Source organism: Setaria viridis, chromosome 2 (genome assembly GCF_005286985.2).
Source record: "Setaria viridis chromosome 2, Setaria_viridis_v4.0, whole genome shotgun sequence".
In the NCBI taxonomy this organism is placed as follows: domain Eukaryota; kingdom Viridiplantae; phylum Streptophyta; class Magnoliopsida; order Poales; family Poaceae; genus Setaria; species Setaria viridis.
In genome coordinates this window covers 45327974-45352205 of record NC_048264.2, presented here as the reverse complement: position 1 = coordinate 45352205, position 24232 = coordinate 45327974, and the positions used below count along the sequence as shown (strand labels likewise).

The following is a 24232-nucleotide window of genomic DNA, read 5'->3' as shown; positions in this document are numbered from 1 at the left end:
ATCTGCACGGCTATTTATACACACGGAAGTCTTCGGGCATGCGGAGGGGTTGTTGGTGAGTTCTGGAACGGCATGTTCCGGGATGCACGCGCTGGGAACATGCTGTCATGCAACTCGGCATTTTCTGAAACCAAGCACAACTCAGCAACTGATGATGATCGTCGTGCGGTCGCTAGCTCTGACTTCGGGGGCTACCCAAGCGGGCGCCATGTGGAGCAGTGGACATCTCGAACACTACTGTAGGATGGATAGGTTTCTCTCTTCTATCGCAGTGCTTAATCTAGTTCCATGACAGGGGGTCCTGCACATTCCCAACAATAATTCCGGTGTAATTTATGCTCAATTCTTGCCGAGAGCCAAATGATTCTAATTTTATTTTTCAGGGGATCGGAGTCAAATGCTTTCAGTTAGCTACATGCTCGCACCGACAACAATAATGTTGATTGTTAGCTAATATATCCACTAACTAGTAGGTAGATTGGATCTATGAAAAGTTTTGTGGTTATGATTCCCGAAATGGTCTGCAACAAACAAACATCTAGAGCCACACATATGTACAATCTTTCAACCAATGTGCATCTACTCGTACAAATGTTTCAAGGTTACAATGGATCTATGAGAAGATTGTGTATTTACAACTACTACGTCCAGTCAAAAGAGAATGACGATGTTCAGACAAGGATAGTTAGCGCAACGGCATGGTTTTAGTGACTGGAGGTAATATAATTGAATAAACATCAACGGTTAGATAGAATTTATGGTACACAAACCGTTGAAGCTGACCTAGGGTAAAAAGAATACCCAAAGAAGTCCATAAGGATTTTGTTTTATGAATTACAATGAGTAGATATTTTTTCTTTACAAAAGGCACACAAAATTCTTGGTAGTTTCAGAAATAATACATGATCCTTTACATTTCGATGAGCCTCGTTTTTAAGAAATTCATGGAATAAAGGTGAGTCCATAGGCAGATGTATCAAACTCAAATAAGGCCAAAGATTGATACAATAATGATTTATCATAATATATAAGTCAAAAGGAAAAGGACGATGGTGAATGAAGCTCTACGCTCAAATACTGGATAAGCCAGATTCAAGCAATAAACTCAGTACAAGGACGAGGACGCCGAGCAAAGCCATCGTCTGCTAGCTCTCGCACTTGCTGCTTCCTAAGCTGCTGCGGCAGTGAGTTGGAGTGGTACGTTCACCTGCACGGCTAGCTACTTTGTACACGGGGAACGGGGAATTCAGAGGTCGGAGAGTGGTCTTGGACTTTGTTGGTGAGCTTCTTATTAATCTGGAAATGTGTTAGAGTATATTTGTTAATTGTAGATATATGTATTTGGGGAAGTCTTGCCTCCTCAGTCTTGTACTCGATATAAACCGGCCGAAAAGCTCAATGCAAAACAATCAATCTATTATACCCAATTCTATTCCTTCCTACAAAATGAAACTGCACGCATGTTCTCTAGCTCATCCCGGGATGCACGCGCTGGGAACATGCCTCGGCATTTTTCTGAAACTAAGCACAACTCATCAGCATCTGAATATCTGATGGATCACTCTGATTTTAGGGGCTACCGGACCATGAAGGCGCCATGCATGTGGGGGTAGTGACCGATGGTCTCGCTCACTGTAGCATGGATAAGCAAAACTGCATAAGCCCCCTCTGTTTCTGCCGCGGCGCTTACACTCTCATGACAGGAAGTTGCATGCGCACATTCCCAACAATAATTCTCGTGTAAATTAGTGGAGTAGCTCCATTTCCTGGCTTCCTACCGGAGTCAAATGCCCTCAGTTAGAGTTAGCCACATGCATGCTGACACTGACAACTTGGCATGTCAAGAGAAACGGAGTGGCAGAGACGACGCTTCTTCGTGCGAATTTGCTGCGAGGTATTTCGTGTTTCAGGTTTTCGCTTTTCAGCAGCTGGCTAGGCTAGCCCCGAAGCATCGGAAGATGATGCGCACAAGTCACAAGGACGACGCATTGCTGACAAGTGCTAATTTGCAATGCTGCTGCTGTCAGGCATAAACAAAACCGTCATAGGAAATTTGCACGGATTCATAAGAGGATAGCCGAACTGAAACCAGTATTTGGCGCACCGGCGATCGTTTAACAATGCACGGCAAGGATCATTTCATCAAACAAAAAAAAAGAAACAATAATCTAGTGCAGCGATCCTTAATCCATATTATTACTGGATTATTGGACTGATTGGGTCCAAGATTTCAGAGATGGCCCAGAAGTGGTGTTAATCATATCGACCATCTCGCTGCAAATTGCATGCGCTGCTTACCGACCGGTAGTTAGCTCATCGATCGGTACATGGGCTCGCACGTGCAGTGTCCCTTCTACTGTGTAGATCGTGTTCAATTCTTTCCAGTATAGGGTATAGGCGTATAGCAGATGCGCAGAATGCGGCAGGGAAACTGGGGAAGCTTCTGTTTTGTGCGTGTTAATGTACTGCTAGTACATTAATGTGACATTATCCTGTTTGATTAATACTCCTACTACATGGTACTTTTGTAGTAAATGTCGGCTATGGTTAAATACTTGAGTAAGATCATCCGCTCAATTTGCAAGGTGTAACTGAACTCATATCACAACCATTCCATGCACAATTGCACATACATGGGCTGAACTATATATGCCACAATGCTACATGTCTGGCTTGAGAGAAGTTGGAAAAACGATACACATACATGTAACATGGTTGGTGCAGTGGGTGCTAGATCCGGATAGGCCTGTTAGTGGGGCGGGGGCAAATGGGGATTTCGGGTCGGGTTATTACGTGGGGATTCGTTTTCATGGGTAGTTGCGGGTTTAGAGGCCAGCGGCTCGGGGCGGGTTGGGTGCTGCATTTGCGGGTCAGGATGGGTTAGAACACCTGTGCCACCGCCGAACGGATCTATCCTACCTCGCGTAGCGCCGCAGCGGCTCACGCCTCACGGAGGTGGCTTTGCGGGCGCAAGAAGTAGCGCCACCGCCGTCGGCCGCTGGCTGCCGCCGCTCCTGCCGCCGGCTGCCACCGCTCTTGGGGGCACGCAGATCTCACGTGGGGCGCGCAGGGCTCACGGTGGGCACGCAGATCTCACGAGGGTGGGGCTCCACCAAGGAAGGCGGCGCTGCCGCCGGCCACCGCCGCTCCCACGCGACCACCTTCTCGACGGCGAGGTAAACCTCCTCCAGTTTACCTCCTCCTCCCGCCACTCCCTTCCCTTTTTCTTCCTCACCGACTCACCCCTTCCCCTTGAACAGGCCGCAGATCTGCGGGGAAGGCGCCACCGGCAAGCAGCCTGGGAGCAGCGGCAACGGCGACGCCCCATCCACGACTCTACGGACAGCAACGACAAGCTGTACGTCCCAATCCCTTAACAGAAAAATGTGCTAGAATTAGCAAACATTGCACTAACTATATCCTAAAGCACAGTAGACCTTTAGCTTTCAGCAGACCTTTAGTTTTGCTTTAGTAGGTGCATACGGCAGTTTATCTTGCTGTTTATATGCAGTCCATCTGCTAACTGGTGGTGCAATGGTGCTTCGCAAACACCAAATAAAAGGGCACCAGTTTGGGAGTATTATGAGCCGGATTTGGTCGAGATAGATAGTGTCCTAAAAGTAATTTGCAAGTACTGTGGAACAAAGTTGACTACGAATAGAAAATCAGGTACAAATAGCTTTCGAACTCACATTGCAGAGCATTGCCCCACAGTCCCTAGTGATGATAGGAACAAATTTGTCGCTACAATGAAGAAAAAAACTGTAGATGGTTCATTCACCTTTAATCAGCAGAGAAGTCGTGACTTGATGATTGCATTGTGTGTTAGAGCTGATGTAGCATTCAATAAGTTTGACGATGAAGGGTTTGAGTCTTGGATGGAGTCATTGCAACCTGCATTTAGATGCATAGGGCGACAAATGATTCGTAATGAATGTGTTGCTAAGTTTGAGAAAGCAAAGATAGAATTACAAAGTGAACTTTAGAGTCTTAACTCTCGCATATGCCTCACATCTGATCTTTGGACATCAAACCAAAAGTTGGGATATATTTGTGTGACAACTCACTATATTGGCCCTGATTTTGTTTTGAAGAAAAAGATAATTGCATTTAAGGATCTGAAGTATCCACATACGGGTGTAGCTATTGAGGAAACCATTACAGCTGTTCTGACAGATTATGGTATCAAAGAGAAGATGTTTACCATCACACTCGACAATACAACAAATAACAAGGCAGCTTGTGATCTTTTGCAAGAAAACGGAAAGTCTAACATGTTATTTGGTGGTGAGCATCTTCTTGTTAGATGTTGTGCTCATATACTCAACATTCTTGTCCAAGATGGTATGGACATCGTTAGTGCTATGATAGAGTTGATAAGAGACCTAATTTGGTACATTAACTCATCACCATCGCGTATCCAAGATTTCAATGAGATAGCTCAAAGGGAATGTCTTGCGGCAAAGGCTGGTTTAGTCCTTGATATTCCCAACCGTTGGAACTTAACCCATGCCATGATTATGGAGGCAGTAAAGTACAAGATCGTCTTGAAGCGATATGCCCAAGCAAATCAGCAACCATTTCCAACTGAAAATGAGTTTAGCAAAGTTGAGTACATTGGTGAGTTCCTTGGAGTTTTTGAAGAAACTACCTGGATAATGTGTTTTGTATCCATCAAACTCTAAATAGTCCAGAATGGTACAAGGATGAGATTATCGCAGATTTGGCAAAAGCAATGGAGAGAAAATTTGATAGTATTGGAATGGAAATTACAATATGGTCCTTGTTATTTGCAGCATACTTGATCCAAGAACAAAAGTTGACTTCTTAGACTTCTTTTATAAGAAGGTGTGCAAGAACTTTATTGACATTGACTTGAGCAAAAATCTAGCTAAAGAGTGGCTTCGCAAGTATTTCAGGAAGTATGAAGAGGTTATTAAACAAAATGATAGAAATGAAGTATCACAAACCGGTGCGTCTAGGAGCATGGTGAACCGTTCTCCAGTGCTAGTTCTTGGAAAAATAAGACTAGAACAAGAATTTGCTGAATATAGGTATCAGAGGAGAGGGACTTGGATTGAAAAATCAGAACTTGATGCATATCTAGATGAACCACCAGTGAGAACAGATGAAAATTTTGAAATTCTGACTTGGTGGAAGACAAACTCCCACAAGTACCCTGTGATGTCAGCGATGGCACGCGATTTTTTAGCAATTCCACTCAGTACCGTTTCTTCTGAATCAGCATTCAGTTTGAGTGGTCGGATTCTTAGTGACAATCGAAGCTCAATGACGCCAGAAACTCTTGAAGCTTTGGTCTGTTGCAAAGATTGGTTGTACAAGTATCCCACCAATGAAGGTAATTTTTATGTGTGCTAACTCTTCATATAGTTAGCAGTCTGCTAGATTTGTAGAATTCTGTTGCAACCACTGTGAAAAGTAGTAAAAGGTTTATTTATTGCTTTGTATGGTTCTGATTGTAACTGACATGCCGACGTGGCTTTATAATTGGAATCACTATCTTGTAGTATCTTTCATGAGACAGTGCTAAGTTTGATTCATGATTGTATCTTTCATGAGACAGTATCTTTCATGACAGTGCTAAGTTTGTATTTATTCATGTTAGTTTTATCTATTGTTCACTAAAATTTAGGGTGCACTTAGTTTTCAGATGTATAATCGAGCAAGTTATCAAGAACTTCAAGGTTCAACTAGTTTCAGTTCTATAGAGTTCTTAAAATTTGCATACTTTTTACTGCTCTTGTTACTTGTGTACTGATGAAAAATAATCTCAACAGTTGATCTTGTTTCGTTTGCTTTCTCCCCAGGGCTTGCAGGACAAGATCAAGCTGGTGGCCATTGATCTTCAGGACAAACCAGCTTGGTACAAGGAGAAAGTTTACCCACAGGAGCTAGGAACTTTGTTGATTTAATCGTAGCTCAAGAGACTTGTTTTTTTAAGCTATTTAGATATAATGTATTGCTATGGAGATGGATTGTATTTAGATATAATTTATTGCTATGCATCTCCTGTGGCATGCTGCAGCGGCTCCTGTGGCATGCGGCTTCTGTGCGGTTTAACCCATTTTGATGGGGTGGGGTGGGGCGGGGTGATTAATTTATTTTTTGGATGGGGGTGGGGCAGGTGATTAATCTTAGCTGCTGCGGTTAGCGGGTGAGGGGCGGGTACATCCCCCGTTAGCAGGCCTAGACCCGGAAGCGTGAGCCGTCGTCGAAAATACAACATGGGCTGGAAACAAAGCCGAAACTAGGGAAGCAGCAGCCCAAGTTCGAACTGGGTCTCTTTCTTTTTCTTCTGTTCACGCGGTGGATCTTTAGGCCGATTGTGTACGATTTGTGTGCGGCGCGGGCAGACTGGGCTTTTGGGCCAGTTCACTTCGTCGGCCACCTCCTTTTTAAGCGTATTGGGCCTCTTTATATATTTATACTTCCTTCCTTTTGTATTTTCCCTCCTTCCTTCCAGACGATTTTCTTTTGTTTGCTGTCATTCAATTTTTTGCATGTTTCGATTGTTTCTGTATGTTATTTCCTGACTTCCAGTCGATCTCTTGTTTGTTTGTTTGTTGTCATTCAAAGGAGGTATCTGCATGCTTCTTTTCTGAAGCCAGCCGAAGAGTGGCGAGCGTATTCCGGTGCTGTGGAACACCGGAATACTCTGCATCACTACGCGTTAACCTCGCTAATTGCACCGACACCACACGGTGCTTACCAATAAACTATGCGCCGACGGCGCACAGTTAGCACCAGCATAATTTCATTTCTGAAACACCGTACCAAGAATGTCAAACGAAACTGGCAGAAATAATGCCCGTCAACCAGCTGCGGTCGCCCACATCATACCTGCACACTGCATTGTTTAACGATAAACCAAGTCACCGTTCACCAACACGCAGAAACGACCGATCCCTGCCGCGATTTCAGAGCCAATCATCATCGTAGAACGCGCATCCGATCATATGATATCCCAGCGCGTGCCGCCCAGCTTAGCATTAGCACAACAGGGCGGCCGGGGCAGAGGTAGTTAAGCACGGCGCGGGTCAACTGCTTGAGCTGTGCACCTGTGTCCCTGTCCTCCATGTTCCCCTGTTTGAATTTCTCAGCGTCCACCAACGCAGACGTGCAGAGGCTCCCCCGGCGCGCGGCAACATTCCCTGCGCGTTCTCTCCTCGCCTCTGGGGATGGGTCGGCGCGAGCGGGCTATAAATCAGGCGCGCGTAACCTCGAGCCGAAACACAAGGTTTCCGTGATCACCAGCTGAGGGGGCGACCATGGCTAAGCTTGCTGTCGCAATAACCTTGCTTCTTGCGCTCCTCGGATCGGTGGCGTCCCAGAACATTTATGCTCCTGGCCCGAGCCCGCCAAGCCCAAGAGCGATCCCTGGTACTCCTCCAAGGCAGAACCCGACGGGCTCAAATCCACCGAGACCGACGCGGCCCACTAATCCTCGGCTGAGCCCCAGACCGGTGGCTCATCCACCAAGCCAAGGTCCATTGAGCTCAACTCCACCACCAACCTATCCTCCCAACCCAAGCCCACCCATTTACCCTCCTAGCCCGAGCCCATTGAGCTCGACTCCACCTACGAATCCTCCTCCCAGTCCACCGAGCTCACCTGCTTATCCTCCCAACCCAAACCCACCCATTTATCCTCCTAGCTCGAGCCCACTGAGCTCGACTCCACCTACAAATCCTCCACCCAGTCCACTAAGCCTGCCTGCTTATCCTCCCAGTCCAAGTCCTTTGAGCCCATCAATCCCACCTACTTATCCTCCAAACACAAGCCCAAGCCCGACCACCTACCCGTCGAGCACTAGCCCGACTCCGAGTGCAAACCCACCAGCGTATACTTCACCAAGCCCAAGCCCTGCCAGCAGCTATGCTCCAAGCACGAGCCCCATCCCAATTCCACCATCTCATCCTCCGAGTGCAAGCCCACCGATATATCCCTCACCAAGCCCAAGCCCATCGATCCCTAGTCCATCCTATCCTACTCCCAGCCCCAGCCCAAGCCCTTCTAGCTCAATCTCGAGTCCACCCAATTACCCTCCTAGCCCAAGCCCGTCTAGCTCAATCTCGAGTCCACCTCGTTACCCTCCTAGCCCTAGCCCAAGCACTGCTCCATCAGGGCTCAGTGTCGGCTACTACAGGTACTCATGCCCTGACGCAGAAAGCATCGTCAGGGCGGCCGTGAAAAACGCCACAGACGGTAACCGTGGCACGGGCGCTGGCCTCATTCGTTTGTTCTTCCACGACTGCTTCGTTGAGGTACTACCCATCTCTTTCATTGAGCCAATTCTCATCGATGGCTAGCAATGGATGAACATATGTAGCAATACTGAAAATTCCTTTGTTCTTACGTCCTGCGACGATGGTGTGATTCAGGGGTGCGATGCTTCAGTTCTCCTCAACACGACCGGCTCTACCCAACCGACGGAGAGGGCCAGCGTACCCAACCTGAGCCTGCGCGGCTTCGAGGTGATCGACGCGGCCAAGGCGGCGCTCGAGGCCGCCTGCCCTGGCGTCGTCTCGTGCGCGGACATCGTCGCCTTCGCTGGCCGCGACGCGACCTTCTTCCTCAGCGGCAACGCCGTCGACTTCGACATGCCAGCGGGGCGCTACGACGGGTACGTGTCCCTCGACAGCGCGGCCATCGCCAACCTGCCGCCGCCGTTCGCCAGCCTGAAGGAGCTCAAGGACATGTTCGCCGCCAAGGGGCTCGACACCGAGGACATGGTCACCCTCTCCGGCGCGCACACCGTCGGCCGCTCCCAGTGCTCGTCCTTCTCCGACCGCCTCCCACCCAACGCCTCGGACATGAACGCCACGCTCGCCGCCTCTCTGACCTCGCAGTGCAACGGCACCGGCGACCCCACCGTGCCGCAGGACTTCGTGACACCCAGCGGCCTGGACAGCCAGTACTACAGGAACGTGCTCAACCACGAGGTGCTGTTCGGGTCGGACGCCGCGCTGCTGGCGTCGGACCAGACGGCGGGCATGGTGAGAGACAACGCGTTCAAGCCGGGGCTGTGGGAGGACAAGTTCAAGGCGGCGATGGTGAAGATGGGCCGCGCTGGAGTCAAGAACAGCACCGACGGCGAGATCAGAAAGAAGTGCTGGATGATCAACCAAGTATCGAGCTAAATCATGATCAGTGCTTGCATGTGGTTCAGAATTATGTAGCACGGTGTATACACTTTTTTTAATACTCCAACTGTATATGTTCATTCTTACAACACATATAAAAATTATAATGAGATTGATTTGTTTTTTATTAAATATTCGAAACTTGGTACGTTTCATTTATTTGCAATATCTCAGGTACACTTTCACCATTGGGTGGACCAAAACTGATCTGTCTGTTTTTCTCTGGACCTTAGGCTTTCCCCTTTTTTTGTCTGAAAGATTTATATTCCACTAAATTATAACTTATATTCATATGGTAGGACAAACAGTTTGGCCTTTCATCATGAATGATGATGAGGATTGTCATATTATTTCATAAAAAGGCCACCACGGATCACCATAAGGCTGACATGATAAAGGCGGAGCAAATTCTATATGACGACAGAAATAAAAGTGATCCCTCTGAAATACTATTTGTTTGTCGACAGGTTTTGTGATTTAAAATTTGTGTAATCTTCGCCCCCCTGATTTGTTTTGATATCATGCATTCTATTCCTGAATAGAAAGCTTGCTTCATCTGCACCGAGTCAGTCTCCATCTTTGGAAGCACCAAATTGGATAGAATGCCGTTGGTGCTACTGCGACATTTGTGCCCTACAAAGCCGATTTCAAGTTTTCGACGACATCGAGTCTGTTTCCAACACCACCTGCTGAATTCCCCACTAACTAGCCGCTCTAATGCATCACGGAGGTGCCTTGTATTGCCAGCTCCAGCGTGGACTGCTTCACCACTACGATCTCTGATGATGAATCCCCCGCCACCATTTCTGGACTCTACGATAAAATCACCGTCAGTGCTAATTTTCAGAACCTCTGGCTCTGGGGCAGGACGCCTCGAGTGGCCATTGCGGCTGGGTGTGGCCTTTGGCGCCTTCTCTGACAGCTTCAGAGGTTCATCTGTCAGCATCATCACACTGAAATACTCAATGCAATGTCCGATGCAGGACGCCTCCAAAGCTCCCCCTCCCTCACTGGATTTCTTTCCGGCCACCAATTCCAAATGCAATGTATCATAATGAGTTTCTCTTTGTCTCCAAGGCTAAAGATCCATCCCAGACTTCCCAGTCTACAAAAAATCCAGACTTCCCTTAGCATGCAGCGTTTATCTTCCATGTTCAGATGCTGCCATTCCGTTTTCACGAATTTGCACCTAGAATAAGTGCCCCTAATCTTCATTCAGCCAGTTGCACTTAGACATCGTATTGTATTTAGGTGCATGCCTATCTGTAGCTTGATGGAAAATGCACACTTTACAAGAAGTACTACTTTTCCACGTGGGAGTTAGCCATGAGCGAGCACCGTGACTGATGAAAACATGGGCCCGGTTGGGCCTTTTCGGCCTCAATTAGCAACAAACTTAGGCGACCGGCAAGGGGGAAAACGGCCCATATACAATAACAGACCTTAATTTCTTCTCCTCTCATTTTGGCCCGTCCCATGTTGGTCGGAGGACATCATGCATGATTCATCGCAGAGATCGGACGACCCACGAAGCCCACGATAGACCTCCTCCTTCCCTCCTCTCTATGTTCTTCACAAAAAAGCCCCTTCTGCACCTCTCGTGTTCATCTCTGGAAAGAAGCCCCCGCTCCCTCCATTGCCCGTCATCGGCGGCGCTACCATGCAATGCAACCATGGCCAACCCTGACCGTTGTGAGCACGACACTCCATCTCTTGCTTGTCCAACCACCCTCCACCACTACTGCGGCGAGCGGCGCCGCGTCTCCGTCCGCCCAAGCGGGCGGTGGCGCCTGGCCGCAGCATCAGTAGCAACTAGGGTTGGAGTGTGAATAGAGGAGAAGAGGAAGAATAACTCTGCAATTTTGGTCATTGCAAGAATCTCAATGCACAAGATGTGGAACCTCCTAGAAGATGGATAGGATTTTCCGTTGCTGGTGCACTGACAAGTTGGGTCATGCTCATAATAGGAAATGTTGGTCACACAGCCAACCTGCAGGTCGGAGGGTTGATTCACATGGTTGCGTATCACGGGCGTGATACGAATACCCCCGGACGGCCGGTGTATATGCAATCTCGTAATTGATGTACTGTACCGACCGGTAGTTCGAACATACATGTATATGTTTGACCTGGCTGAAAAAAGATTTTCAGTTGCATTCATGTTCCATTATCGGTCGATTATACATGTAGCGCGAAATATGTGTGTACGTGATACACGCATGCAATAGCATAGTAGCAGTAGCAAAAATACGAAAAACATCATTCTGGATTCCAAGTTTTGGTCCTTCATTTTTCGAAAATAAAAGGATTTGCACATGCATGGTCTGCCGAGTTTGTGTATATCCGACTAAAGGAGTGCTAAAGTGTGGCATATATAGGACGATTTCACCGGCATGCTTATGCTTATGCTACGGTGTGTAAACCGACACAGCAGCTAGCTAGATTTGTTTACTGCTGAAACGACGCTCAGATGACAGTGACAGAAACGTGGCAAAGCTAACTGTAACCGAATATATAGTTCGGTGCATATGCCTGTGCTGTGTATATCCTAGCTAGCTCCTATTTCATTTCTAGTATCCTAATGGGAGCCAATTTCAAGATCCGTTGACCTAGTACGTCGAGAGTGTTTTACAGGGATAGAGTTACGCCATTGCGTGTATTTTAAAGGATAAATGTGCATACGTATATACGGGCGTTTGTATCTTCACACTATGTTTTCAAAGAAAGAAAAAAAAAACTAATACGTATCCCTCCTGCTGCGGCGGCAATATAAAAACCCCCCGTATGTTTCAGGAGAAATGGATCGAATAAAACATCTGGAGTAGAACTGTAGAATCAAACGCGCGTCTCTCTTTCAAAAAAAAAAAGAAAAAGGAAATCAAACGCGTGTGCCGCGCGGCGATTTTTTTAAACAAGCTCAACGCCTAGTGGATGATGAGAGTAGAGGCATGCATGCATCCGCAGGTCAGCTGCTTGAGCTGTACGTGCGCTTGCTGCGACCTTCGTGGCCGCGCAGCATGTTCCCTCCCCCTGTTTTAATGGGATTTGATCGACATCGCGTGCGTCCATGGCAACATGAACGCGTGCATGCCGCGCGCGATGTCATCCCTGCCGTCGTCGTTGTAGACCCGGCCACCCGGGCATGTATGGGAAATGGAACTATGGATTCGTACATACTTCTCAAAAATGCAACCGTAACTTTACAGTTCGATCTTACCCAGTGACCAATAATCACCATTTGCGTTCTCTTTTTCTTATTTTTTATGACTACCTTATATGCTGAGGATATCGTAAGAATTTGATTGTGTACGGAGCTGTTTAGGCTGGAAACAATTTCTTTTTCTAAATAGTACTTCCTCCGTTCCAAATTGTAGGTCATTTTAACTTTTTTAAATTATAGATATTATTATACACCTAGAGAGATACACTATATTTAAATGCATAATAATATCTATAAATTTTAGAAAAAGCTAAAACAACCTACGATTTGAACGGAGGGAGTATTATCTGCAAACACAAGCGCACTGGGTGTAGAACTTCCCACCACTTCATCAAAGCCCCCCGGGGCGAGCCAATCAGACGGCGCCACAATCAGAGCGCGTGTGCCGCGCGCGTCGCTTAATTAACAACAACGCGCGCGCAACTTGATCGGATATGATGAAGCATCGCCGGTCAGCTGCTTGAGCTGTTACGTGGGCTTCCTTCCGGTGGACCTCCGCGTCCATGGCAACATGCGCCGCCGAAAACCACGGAGACAGTGTCCCTGTCACACTTGCACCCTTCCGCGAGCTATAAATTGCACCCCTAACCAAGTCGCAGAGCACACACACGATCGGCTTGAGAGCAAGAGGAGAACCAGCAGAGCTAGCTAGAGCTCGATCATGGCTGCCAGCAAGAAGCTTGCCACCGCCGCCGTCCTCGTCAGCTTGCTGGCGCTCCTCGTCGGGCCCTCGGCGGGCCTGCTGGGCTCAGGACCCGGCTGCTCCGTCTTCGTAGGCTGGCCGGTCCTCTCGATCTTGAACTCCCTCATATGTGGGCTCCTGGGCGGCAATTACACTCCCCCCGTCCGGAGGAATCCGCCTACAGGCAAGGAGCTCAGTTTCGGCTACTACAATAACCCCAACAACACGGCCTCCTACTGCCCCGGCGCGGAAGCCGCCGTGACGGGCGCCGTGAAGAAGGCCATCGACCAGCAGGGCCGCGGCGTTGGCGCCGGCCTCATCCGCCTCTTCTTCCACGACGCCTTCGTCCGGGTACGTGCAGTGCAGCTAGCTCTCATTTCTTGTCTTGCTTGGACGACGCTGCCTGTGAGATGTGACGAGCGACGTGAAACATATCGTTCTTGTTCAGGGCTGCGATGCCTCCGTCCTCCTCAAGAACACGGTCGCCGCGGGGGACAACACGGAGAGGGAAGGCCCTCCCAACAAGGACAGCCTGCGCGGGTTCGACGTGATCGACGCGGCCAAGGAGGCGACCAAGGCCGCCTGCGGCGGCCGCAACGTGGTTTCGTGCGCCGACATCCTCGCCTTCGCTGCCCGCGACGCGTCCGACATCCTCAGCGGCGGCAGGATCAAGTTCGCCATGCCGGCGGGGCGGTTCGACGGGCGCGAGTCCTTCGCCAGCGAGACCAACCAGCTGCCCGGGCCGGACTCCACCCTGGAGAACCTCAAGGAGATGTTCGACGCCCAGGGGCTCAGCGAAGCCGACATGGTCACCCTCTCCGGCGCGCACAGCATCGGCCGCGCCCGCTGCCTGTTCTTCACGAACCGCCTGTCTGACATGAACTCCGGGTACGCCGGTCAGCTGAGGGCGGCCTGCAAGAGCCCCGACACCAGGGTGGACCAGGACCCCTTCAGCCCCGACTTCGACCCCGACAACCTGGACAACCAGTACTACAAGAACATCGACAAGTTCGTGCTGTTCAACTCGGACGCCGTGCTCTTCTCGCCGGGGACGACCAAGGAGCAGGTGAAGGCGAACGCCGACAATGCGACCAAGTGGGAGGCCGACTTCGCGGCGGCGATGGTGAGGATGGGCAACATCGGGGTCAAGACCACCCAGGTCGCCGGCCTCACCGAGATCAGGGAGGTGTGCTGGAGGGTCAACAACGCTTAGTCCGGCACGTCCGCGGCATGTGATGGAGGATATGCGTGCAGATTATTTCCTCATCGAGTACCAATAAGACAACAATTGTTGTTCCTGTTGTTTTCTGCTACAATTGTGTGTATGTACTTTTGTTGTTGCATATATGTATTTATTATAAATATTTTATTTTAAAAAATGCATTACACGACTTGTGTAGCGGTTATCATCATCCAAATTACTGACTAAACCGATCAGAAATTACTAAACCGGATTACTGTACTACTACGTTCAGTAAATATGTAAAATAGTTTCCAAATTACTAAACCGAGTTAGTACTAGAAATTTGTTAAGTAATTCAGTTGGCTGTATTTTTTTTTTGGCAAAACTGGATTTCTGTGAGTCCTGCTATGCTACGACGTGTTCACTGCTTTGGTGTGATCTGGCCGGGAATATGTGTCCTGGTAGCACCGGTTTCGTCTGACTCCTACTACGTCGGTGACGGTCAAAACCCATCTCTGCTGGCGGGTGCTGCTGGCGGGTCTGACACCCGCCAGCAATTCACTGCCAGCATAAATGGTCATCTTTGCTAGCGGACGTCTACCCACCAGCGCAATCATGATTTGCGCTAGCAGGTGCTTAGGAAGCCCGCCAGCAAAAATATTTTTAGGAAATAAAAAAAGCTGGTCGTAGAGGCCGCGCCGCTGCCTGCGCAGCCGCCTGGCGCTATTGCTTGCATCGCTTCGCGCCGCCACCCGTGTCAGCCACTCCATCCGCCGTCCACCTGCAGGCCACCCCGGGGGCCGAACGCGTTGTCCACGGCTGCCCCACCAGCCAAACGTGCCTCCGGTGATGGTCGCCCCGCCAGGCCCTACCCCTGCGGGCGCCGGCAACCACCAGCTGCCCCGTCCATGGCTGTCCCACCGGGTCCTGCACCCGCCCGCCGAACGCGCCGCCGGCAATGGCCGCCCCACACACCCTGCCCCCGACAGCGCTGACCGCCACCAGCTGCCCGCCGCCAGCATCACCCCCGTGAAGGACCTGCCCCTACCGGCACGCTCCGCTAGCATCAATGCCTGCGCCGCCACGTCTCCTCCGTCGGCAGGCCGCGCGGCCTACATCTGCCCCGCGCTGGACCTGCCCTGGCGCTCGCGAGCCCGCAGCCCGCGCCGGTCGCTGTGGCCCCAGCTCCCGCGGGCCGGCCGCTTGGTCGTCGCTCCTGCCGTCCGCCGCCCTTGTTGTTGCAGCTCCTAGAGGTAAGAGAGAGAGAAATGTGAGGACAGAAGAGCGGGTGAAAGAGATAAAGATGAGAGGGGGAAAGAAGATAAGGGAGAGGTGGCTCTACTCGTGTGTGCCAATTTTTTTTGTCTCTGCGCTCAGTGTCCACAAAATTTTTTGATCTTTTGTGTTGGCGGGTGATGCGTCTGTGCTGACGAGTGACATTATCGCCCTCCAGCACAAATCTATATACATTTTTCTTTTTCAATATTTTAGACAATTAAATTAGTTTAAAAGTTATTGAATCTTCTACAAGAGAGTATATATACATATATATAGTGTTATATATGTAAAAATTATATTAGGATATATATGATAGTTGCTTTTTCTAAGTTAGTTGACAAGCTTAAAGTGTGACTTGAGTTATATGAAACATTGTTAGTGAAGTATACATTTGTGAATAATGTAGAGTATAATTTTTGTAAAACATATTGAAACTTTTATATCAAGATTGTAGACTCACAAAATGACACCCTACCAATTTATATAATTTTCAAACTACATTTTCATATTATTAGAATTTTTTCCACCAAAAGTTTTAATAGAAGTGATAAATACATTAAAAAACTTGTGAAATTTCACATGTGCTTTCATGATTTGAGCTAAAATGGAACATATTTTCTTATTGTCATTTTTATGCAATTTTTTAATCTTATTTGTGAAAAAATTAGTTCAAATATCAATTAATTTCAATAAACATGGTTATAATCGTTTAAATCTTCAAAAATTGCAAATCACTTCTAAAAATTTTGAAACTCCTACACAAATGCATATATATAATCTAATACATGATTAAGTTTTTAACTAGTTAGAAACTTTTGACCCTCCACATCAATATAAATTGAAATGCATTTGTGTTGACGGGTGATATAAGCACCCGCCAGCACAAATAGCATCCATGGGTGGTTATGTTACCCGCCAACATAATGCATTTGTGGTGACGGGTTTTAACAGGCTAGCCACTGCACTCTTTTTGCTGGTGGGGGGCATTTATACCCTCCAACATTTAAAAATTAAGGTGCTAATACAAATCGTTTCTAGTCGTAGTGTCCGACTGATAGGGCGCGTGCATGCATGGACCTCCTCCCAAGCATGGATATAAATATACACAGCCCGGGATATGCATCCGTAGGACGACTGCTCGATCCTTCTACCTCTTCGTCTCGTCTGCAAGTGCCTGACATGGCGGCGCCCCGCCGCCGTCAGCACAAACTGCGCCCCGGTGGTGATGTACGACTAGTGGCCTGGGCAAGCTCGTGTTCACGTTCAACCCAACTCCTCAAGAGCCTCTTCTGTGACCGCCACAGCTCCCTTTCCCCACCTGCCCCGTCGCTCGCTTCCGGTTCCGAGCGCCGACGGCCTTCTCGCGGTCTCTCCTCGCGGCACCAAGATCTTCGCGGCGACCGACCAGCGCACCACTGCCTACGACATCACCAAGTCCGAGTCCTCCACCGGCCCGGACCTGAGGGCGCCGAAGCGGCGGGCCATCCTCCTCGCGGTGGAAGGAGGCCGCGGCGAGATGCTCGTCACGACTCACGACCACTTATGGCTACTCCCCGTGCCCCCACTTCGTCGAGGCTCTCCGCCTCCAAGGCGGCGGTCGCTGGCGGGCCCTCCCGGTTCCACTGCCGCCGTTCGACGCGAGCCCCCACGGCTGTGCTTCATCGACGGTGCGTGCGCCTGGTACTCCATCGCCGGCCAGGGAACCTACTCCTTCGACATGGCGCGCCGCTCGTGGCGCAAGGAGGGCGGCTGTTGCCTGCCCCTCGAGGACCGAGACGTGTGCGTCGCCGAGCAGGGCTTGCTCTTCGGGTTCAAGCCGGGGTGCCTCAGATTCTGCGCGTGCGACGTCAAGGCCGGCAGCCCGACGGTGATCCGGCAGGAGTGGGAGCACTAGGGGTTGCTCCCCACGAAGCTAGCACGACTGCACGAGGGCTACCGTCTCCCGGTCAGCTTTCACAACCCGACCTGGCCTACCTAGGAGGCGGCAGGTTCTGCTTCTGCATCTCGTGGTCCAGCAACTCTCCCGCCGGTGAGGAGCTCGGTCGCCGCCTGTTTGCTCTGAGAGCTTTGGAGGTGACAAGGAGCAGTATCAGCGGCGGAGAGCTGCTGCAGCTGCGCAAGCGCAAGTCTCGATGCTACCTCATGTCGCCGAACCAAACGTTTGGGCCCATATTCTAGCTAGCTTAAATTTGTATTCATTTGGAACTTTGGAGGCGGAACGTTCATGTTGGGTTAGACCAGCTTCAGTGGAGATGTCATGGGAGGTTTCATGGCAATAAATTGCTAAACACATCAGCATATTTACTGACTTGGCTGTTTTTACAAGGAGTGTTTTTACAAGGAGAGAGAAGAATAGAGTTTCATGGATATGATACTCCTCCGGCATAGTTACCAAGATCATGAAATTGGATGAAACATCCACTACCGAGACCATTTCATTTCATCTAATGACACATTTGATCATAACATTATTGAAGAATTAAATGCTGCAGTCTGTCTGTGAAATTGTGCAATGAAACTTGACATGGCAATTTTGGTAACGGCGTGATGAAACTATGCATTGAAAATTAAAATTGACCTTGTATGTTTTTGTTGAAAGCTTTACCGAGTGTGCCGGAAAAAGTAAAGCCGTATCTTACTTAAATGATGTACAATATATCCCGATTCTCTCGCCAACCCATACATGATTCACTCTACTACCTCCTGGCACTAATCTTGATGCAAAATAAATGGACACGATGAGGCTTCGACGGTTACCAAGATACCGCCTTAACCATAAATTAATACAGGAAGGACTTACTAAGACCATAAATTTGTTTTCTCTCTATTCTTTTAACAAGGAGTTCACCTACGCACATGCGGTGATCAAATCAGTCTCAATGGGGTTTACAGGAGTTTCACGAGCAACAAATTCTTTACCATATCAACAATATTACTGAGATCATCATGAGAAGAGAGGATAGAAAAGTTTTCATCAGGCAACCCTCGTGCTACCCGGTAGAGCTCGGTTACCAAATTCTCGTAAGTGAGCAATAAACTATGCAGACTGGTCTTAGTTCATTCATCTGAGTCCTACGCTAGGTGAAAACATGTCTATAGTGACGTGGGGTTAGTGACGTGAGAGTGTGAAACTGCTGACAAACTAGCATGTATTTCGCGTGCTCACCCGCTTTACTATTTCGTACCGAAGGTAAAGAATTAGGTGGCAGTACAAAAGAGTGCAGGAAGTGTGGTCTTGTGCTTTTTTTTCCATACTCGCTCTGCGCATGCATTACTAGCTCCAACTTTCCATTTAATGGTCAAGCGTCAACGATACGAGCGAGTGAGGCAGAGCTATGAGCCTCTGACACACGGCGAAGACCAAGACTTGCAGTGAGTGCGTGCAGCCATCCACGCTTCCGTTCCAACCAAGTTCCATCCTCTAGCTTGCTTAGCAGTAAGCACTACTGGTAATCATCTCATCAAATATTTACAGTTTACATGGATCGCATGCATACGCGTTCAGAAAACCTATACTTTTTTTTAGGGCCTGTTTGGTTTACCTTTGCTTATTTATAAGTTGCTTATTTGCTTATTGTAGTTGCTTATTTATAAGTCTAGGTGTTTAGTTTGGATTGCTTATTTGCAATAAATGAGAGTGCTATTGACACATTTGCCCCTGCCATCCCATTTCCCTCTACCCCTGCCTTCACCACGCGATGAGCTCCTGGCACCTCACATTTGCTGTAGAACGAGCTGAAGAAGACGATCCTCGTGCGCGCCGCCACGGCGCGGAACGGCAGCACGGCGCGCCTGGCGCCGCCCTTCCCCTCCGACTCGTACGCCACCTTCACGGACTCCCTCCCGGCGTACGCCTCCACGACGAGCGACCCACGGCAGGCGTTGCCGGCGTCCCCGACCGTGAACGACAGCGCGTACCGCCGCCCCGGCACGGTCCGGACCACCTGCGCCACCGCGCCCTCCCTCCCCGCCAGCAGCTCCATGGGACCCTCCTCGAAGTCCCCGTTCTTCACCAGGTTCCGGTTGGTCCGGCGGGGCGGGTTGAGCGCCTTGACGGCGACGGAGTCGATGTGCGGGCCGCAGGCGGGTCGTCGGCGACGCCGGGGTTGTGGATGGAGACCTCGACCTCGCCGGAGGAGTCGACGGCGGCGACCCAGGCCCAGGCGGTCGGGAGGGGCGGTGGCGGCGGCGGGCGGGAGGGGCGGCGGTGGCGGCGGGCGCGCGCGGGAGGGCGGGCGCGCGCGGGAGCGGCGGCGGCGGGCGGGAGGGGCGGCGGCGGCGGCGGGCGGGAGCGGCGGCGGCGGGTGGCGGCGGGGAGGGACCGGCGGGCGGGGTGGGAGCGCCGGCCGGGGGAGAGAAGGAGAGAGAGAAGGGGATTTGGGGAAAGGAGAAAAGTGGGAGGAGAGAGAGAAAAGTGGGAAGGGTAGGGGGGTAAAGAGTACCCCATAAGCAAAATAAGCAGCTCCAAACTTGCTTATTTGCTTATGCAAAAGCAACTTATAAGCAAGTCTATAAGCAAGGGTGTTTGGGTCATAAGCAACTTATTTGCTTAAATATAAGTTGCTTATTTATAAGCAAGGCTAACCAAACAGGCCCTTAGAGTTCCTGGGCAACCACCCCAGTCCATATGCATTACACGACAGGACATAAAAGGTTTTGAGTTCATTACAAGGCTCCGCTTGAGCTCACACTGGCTCTGAAAGGCATCAGCAACGCCTAAAAAAAACCTGTACTCTCAGACGACGGAGGAAAGTAAGTGAAGACCTTGGGAGCGAGCTCAATGATTTAGAGATTGTTCGCTGCTATAGAACTCGGACTAGAAATCAGAGCAGTGTTTTAGCTAAAAGCATGCTTGCATGGAGGTTTCGACTGCCGACCGATTCCCCCCTCCATTTGCTCCGCATCAGACGACGCACAGCACAACGTGCGGCACGAACACTGCACGTTCCAAGTTTAAAACACGACGGCAATGCAAACGATGGTCGTCATCCGCGGTCGCTCTGCGTCGCCTTCGATGAAATTCGCGTAGTCGTCCTCGTCGCCATTAACGTGCGTGGGGCAGCAACCCTGCTCCACTCCCGCCCAGGAGCTATAAAATGCACCCGTAACCCCTTCGGAAGAGCGCGCACACACACAGCTTGGTGAAAGAAACCAACCATCAACAGCAAGCTTGTAGTTGTAGCCGATCGATCGAGCAAAGCAATGGCTGCTGCCAAGCTTGCCGCCCTGACCGTCGCCTTGCTCGCGTTCGCCGGGCCCGTGGCGTCCCAGCAGGACTCCGGCGGCATCCTTTGCTTGGGCGGATGGGTTCGTCCAATCCCAGTTGTGGGTGGCATGATCTGCCCCGGAAACATGATCCCGAGCCCTAAAATTGATCCGAAGCCGAGTCCTGCCCCCACAGGGGCGGGGCTCAGGGTCGGCTACTACAACTCGTGCCCCGACGCGGAAGGTATTGTGAGGAAGGTCGTGAGGGACGCCGTCGCCAAAGAACCTGGCATGGGTGCCGGTCTCATTCGGCTCTTCTTCCACGACTGTTTCGTACGGGTACAAATTATCTCTTTCAACATAGTTACAAGTTTGTGTGTATACCCTGTTTCGAAAGAAGAATTTTTTTAAGAGAAAGAGTGGGCATTTAAGCATTGATTTACACCATTTATAGCTACAAAACAAATATAGTGTGAAAAGCATTTTGATATGTTTTACACACACTAATAAGTACACCTGTACTTTGATTAATTGCTAGTCAAGATGTGCAAAATTTGGCCTTTTTCCAAACAAGATTTGCCTTAGGCCCCGTTTGGATCATTGGAATTGAATTCCATCCTAATAATCATAATTTAGACACAAATTAATTAAGCTAATATAATTGTATGTGGAATATAGTTATATATTATAGTTGGTGATATGGGAGAGATACTTATATGCTGCACTTCTACTGTAGAGAAGCGAGTCTAAGAGCGTGCTATAAGAATTGAATTCCATTCTAATAACCATAATCTATAGAATCAATTTCCATCTCCCACCCCATGAATTTAAGATAGGGTTATATCTAAACTTTGGAAAGTTGTGGAATGCCACATTCCAACATAAATTAGGCTACTCCATTAAATAGATTCCAATTCCTTCAAAATGAAGGGACCCAAACAGGGCCTTAGAGTTTTAAAAAGTAAGCAGGAGCAAGTTTGTGACGTTAGGTGCTGTGGCCACGTGCTCATTGCTCAGGGGTGTGATGCTTCCGTTCTCCTCGTGAACTCGAGCGGCTCCAGCGACCCGTCAGAGATGTTCGGCCCACCAAACAGAGACAGCCTACGGGGATTCGGCGTGATCGACGCGGCCAAGGCGGCGCTCGAGGCGGCCTGCCCCAACGCCGTCTCGTGCGCGGACATCATGGCCTTCGCCGCCCGCGACGCGTCCTTCGTCCTCAGCAACGGCAGGATCAACTTCGCCATGCCCGGCGGCCGCCACGACGGGCGCGTGTCCCTCGCCTCCGAGACCACCGACGTCCTGCCTGGGCCCTTCACCGACCTCCAGACGATCAAGAACATGTTCGCCTCCAAGGGCCTCGACACCAAGGACGTGGTCACGCTCTCCGGCGCGCACACCGTCGGCCACGCCCGCTGTGGGTTCATCTCCTCCGACCGCCCGGACATGAACGCCACCCTCGCCAGAGATCTCAGGAACAAGTGCAGGAGTGGCAACAACAACACTGCTGTGGTGCAGGACTACAAAACCCCTAACATCCTGGACAGCCAGTACTACCAGAACGTGAACGACAATGCTGTGCTGTTTCAGTCGGACGCCGCGCTGAGCTCGGGTGAAACGCAGCCTCTGGTGGATATCTACGCCGCCGATTCATCAGGGAACAGGTGGGAGACCGAGTTCGCGGCGGCGATGGTGAAGATGGGCAACATCGAGGTGAAGACCAGCCCCGGCGCGGACGCCGAGATCAGGAAGAATTGCTCGATTTACAACTAGCCAGTTGAGTTTGGGTGGTAGTTGGGGCGATCGATGCTCCTCATAACTAAATCCTGCTACTGCTAGGTCCTCCCCGTATTGCAACAGTGCCAGTGTTCACTTGGCTGCCTCTCCGCCATTTCTGTGATGCAGTAGTAGGCTTTTGGTGAATCATCTTCATCTTCTCTTGTCTCAGTTGGAACATGCATTGTTCCCTTTTCTTTTTTTTGCTTAGTTTGGCCAATTTTCAGTCAAGTGTCATGGTAGCATGTTTTAGTGTTTGAGTAAAGCAATACTCTGTAATCGAGTTTATTTGAACACGAACTATGATCTAGTGAATGGTATAAGGTACTACTACTAGTAAAGCTTTCTATCTACAAATGCTGGACCGATTATTTCTCCGTACTACTATTATGCACGGAGATGCTGTACTTGGAATCTTCATGAATAGCCTCAGCAACTCTTCTCTCTCCGTTTCACCTCACTACTACTCGCAAGAAGGCAACAAGCACGCTGCGCACTCAGCAGCCTGTGCCGCAGCCAGTACTACTACGACATGTGATCCGGCCTGATCATTTGGTGAGCTCGTAAATGCACGCACTCACGATGACTCGTCCTGTGAATTGCGATATCCATGGTCCTATATATTCGGGCTCGGCTCGGTCTCATCCCACAGTCCAATCTCTACTCAGCAATCCCACAACGCCACAAGCTTCCACAAAGATGTCACGGAGTGGATCGGAAGAAGCGGCGGCGGCGTCCGGTGCTCCTCATGCGGCCTCTACGGCCACGATGAGAAGAGCAACCGCACCACCCGGTGCAATGCAACCTGTGCGAGGCCACAGGCCACGATCGAGCTGAGGGCCCTGGGCCCCAAGTGTCCGGTCCCCGGTCGTGTGCCCCGTCTGCAAGGGCGGCCACTGGAAGCAGGACCGCCCCAATGCCGAGTCTTGTACGAGCGAGCCTGGAATGAACAATGGGTGGTGTGCTTCTGTGATACAGTATCTCAGTCTATATTGCTAAGATTTACGCGGCTTGTCAAGTGGCCGGGTTCCGTTGTTAAGTTGTTTGGAACGGAAGATTATGTTTGTGCGCTGCAGCTCGCGTGCCCGGACTCGGGAGGAGCTGCGTGCAGCGTGCTTGCTGCCACCGACGTCTCTTCCGCGGCCGGTATGGTGCTCCTTTGAAGGTGACCCGGCGGTGCCAGAAAATCCCACCGCACCAGAATTACCGTCGTATATATTGTATGTATGTGGCCGGGTTGGCTTCGTAAAAGTTGCCGCTTATCGGTCGCTGCATGCTCGTCTCCAATCGCCAGGACATGAACCCATCCACCCACGCCATATATAGAGCTCAAGGACAAGTGTAAGAGCAGCGGTAATGTTAGATTAAATGAGGCTAGACCTGTTAAACTAATTAATCAATTAAATTTCAAGAGTTATAGGAAATGGTGGTAGTTATATTTGTAATAAAATCACCTTGGAAGTTGAGAGAATTCCTAACCAACTTATAAGGTAGTTTTGCTGCACGTACTTTAAGAAGTTGAGGAAGGAATAGAAGGGTGACGTAGATGGACGTGACTTGTAACTGATCATGGATGTTGATGGCTGAAGCTGTCTCAAAATATCATCTGGTGTCCATGGCACCAGCCCCGTAGAGTACTCCCTTAGTGAACTCTCTAGTTCATAACATGGTTTGAATGTCCATTCCATGCTTTATGTTCGCTAGTATAAATATAATAAATCATGCTC

General features: G+C 49.8%; 3 protein-coding genes and 1 pseudogene across 3 annotated transcripts; 3 read left to right on the top strand and 1 right to left on the bottom strand.

The window, feature by feature from the left end:
* The first annotated feature begins 7250 nt into the window (after nt 1-7250).
* LOC117845446 (peroxidase 2) lies at nt 7251-9296 on the top strand. The gene is made up of 2 exons (XM_034726496.2): nt 7251-8285; nt 8403-9296. The coding sequence occupies exons 1-2, from the start codon at nt 7290-7292 to the stop codon at nt 9159-9161; spliced, it is 1755 nt and encodes a 584-aa protein (XP_034582387.1). The 5' UTR covers nt 7251-7289; the 3' UTR covers nt 9162-9296.
* A 3678-nt stretch (nt 9297-12974) lies between these two features.
* LOC117843180 (peroxidase 2) lies at nt 12975-14457 on the top strand. Its single transcript, XM_034723741.2, has 2 exons — nt 12975-13417; nt 13515-14457. The coding sequence occupies exons 1-2, from the start codon at nt 13046-13048 to the stop codon at nt 14277-14279; spliced, it is 1137 nt and encodes a 378-aa protein (XP_034579632.1). The 5' UTR covers nt 12975-13045; the 3' UTR covers nt 14280-14457.
* Nucleotides 14458-19036: 4579 nt separating this feature from the next.
* Nucleotides 19037-19683, bottom strand: LOC117844490 (protein BIIDXI-like; annotated as a pseudogene).
* A 963-nt stretch (nt 19684-20646) lies between these two features.
* LOC117845798 (peroxidase 2) lies at nt 20647-24150 on the top strand. The gene is made up of 2 exons (XM_034726885.2): nt 20647-21071; nt 21750-24150. The coding sequence occupies exons 1-2, from the start codon at nt 20730-20732 to the stop codon at nt 22500-22502; spliced, it is 1095 nt and encodes a 364-aa protein (XP_034582776.1). The 5' UTR covers nt 20647-20729; the 3' UTR covers nt 22503-24150.
* The last annotated feature ends 82 nt before the right edge of the window (nt 24151-24232 follow it).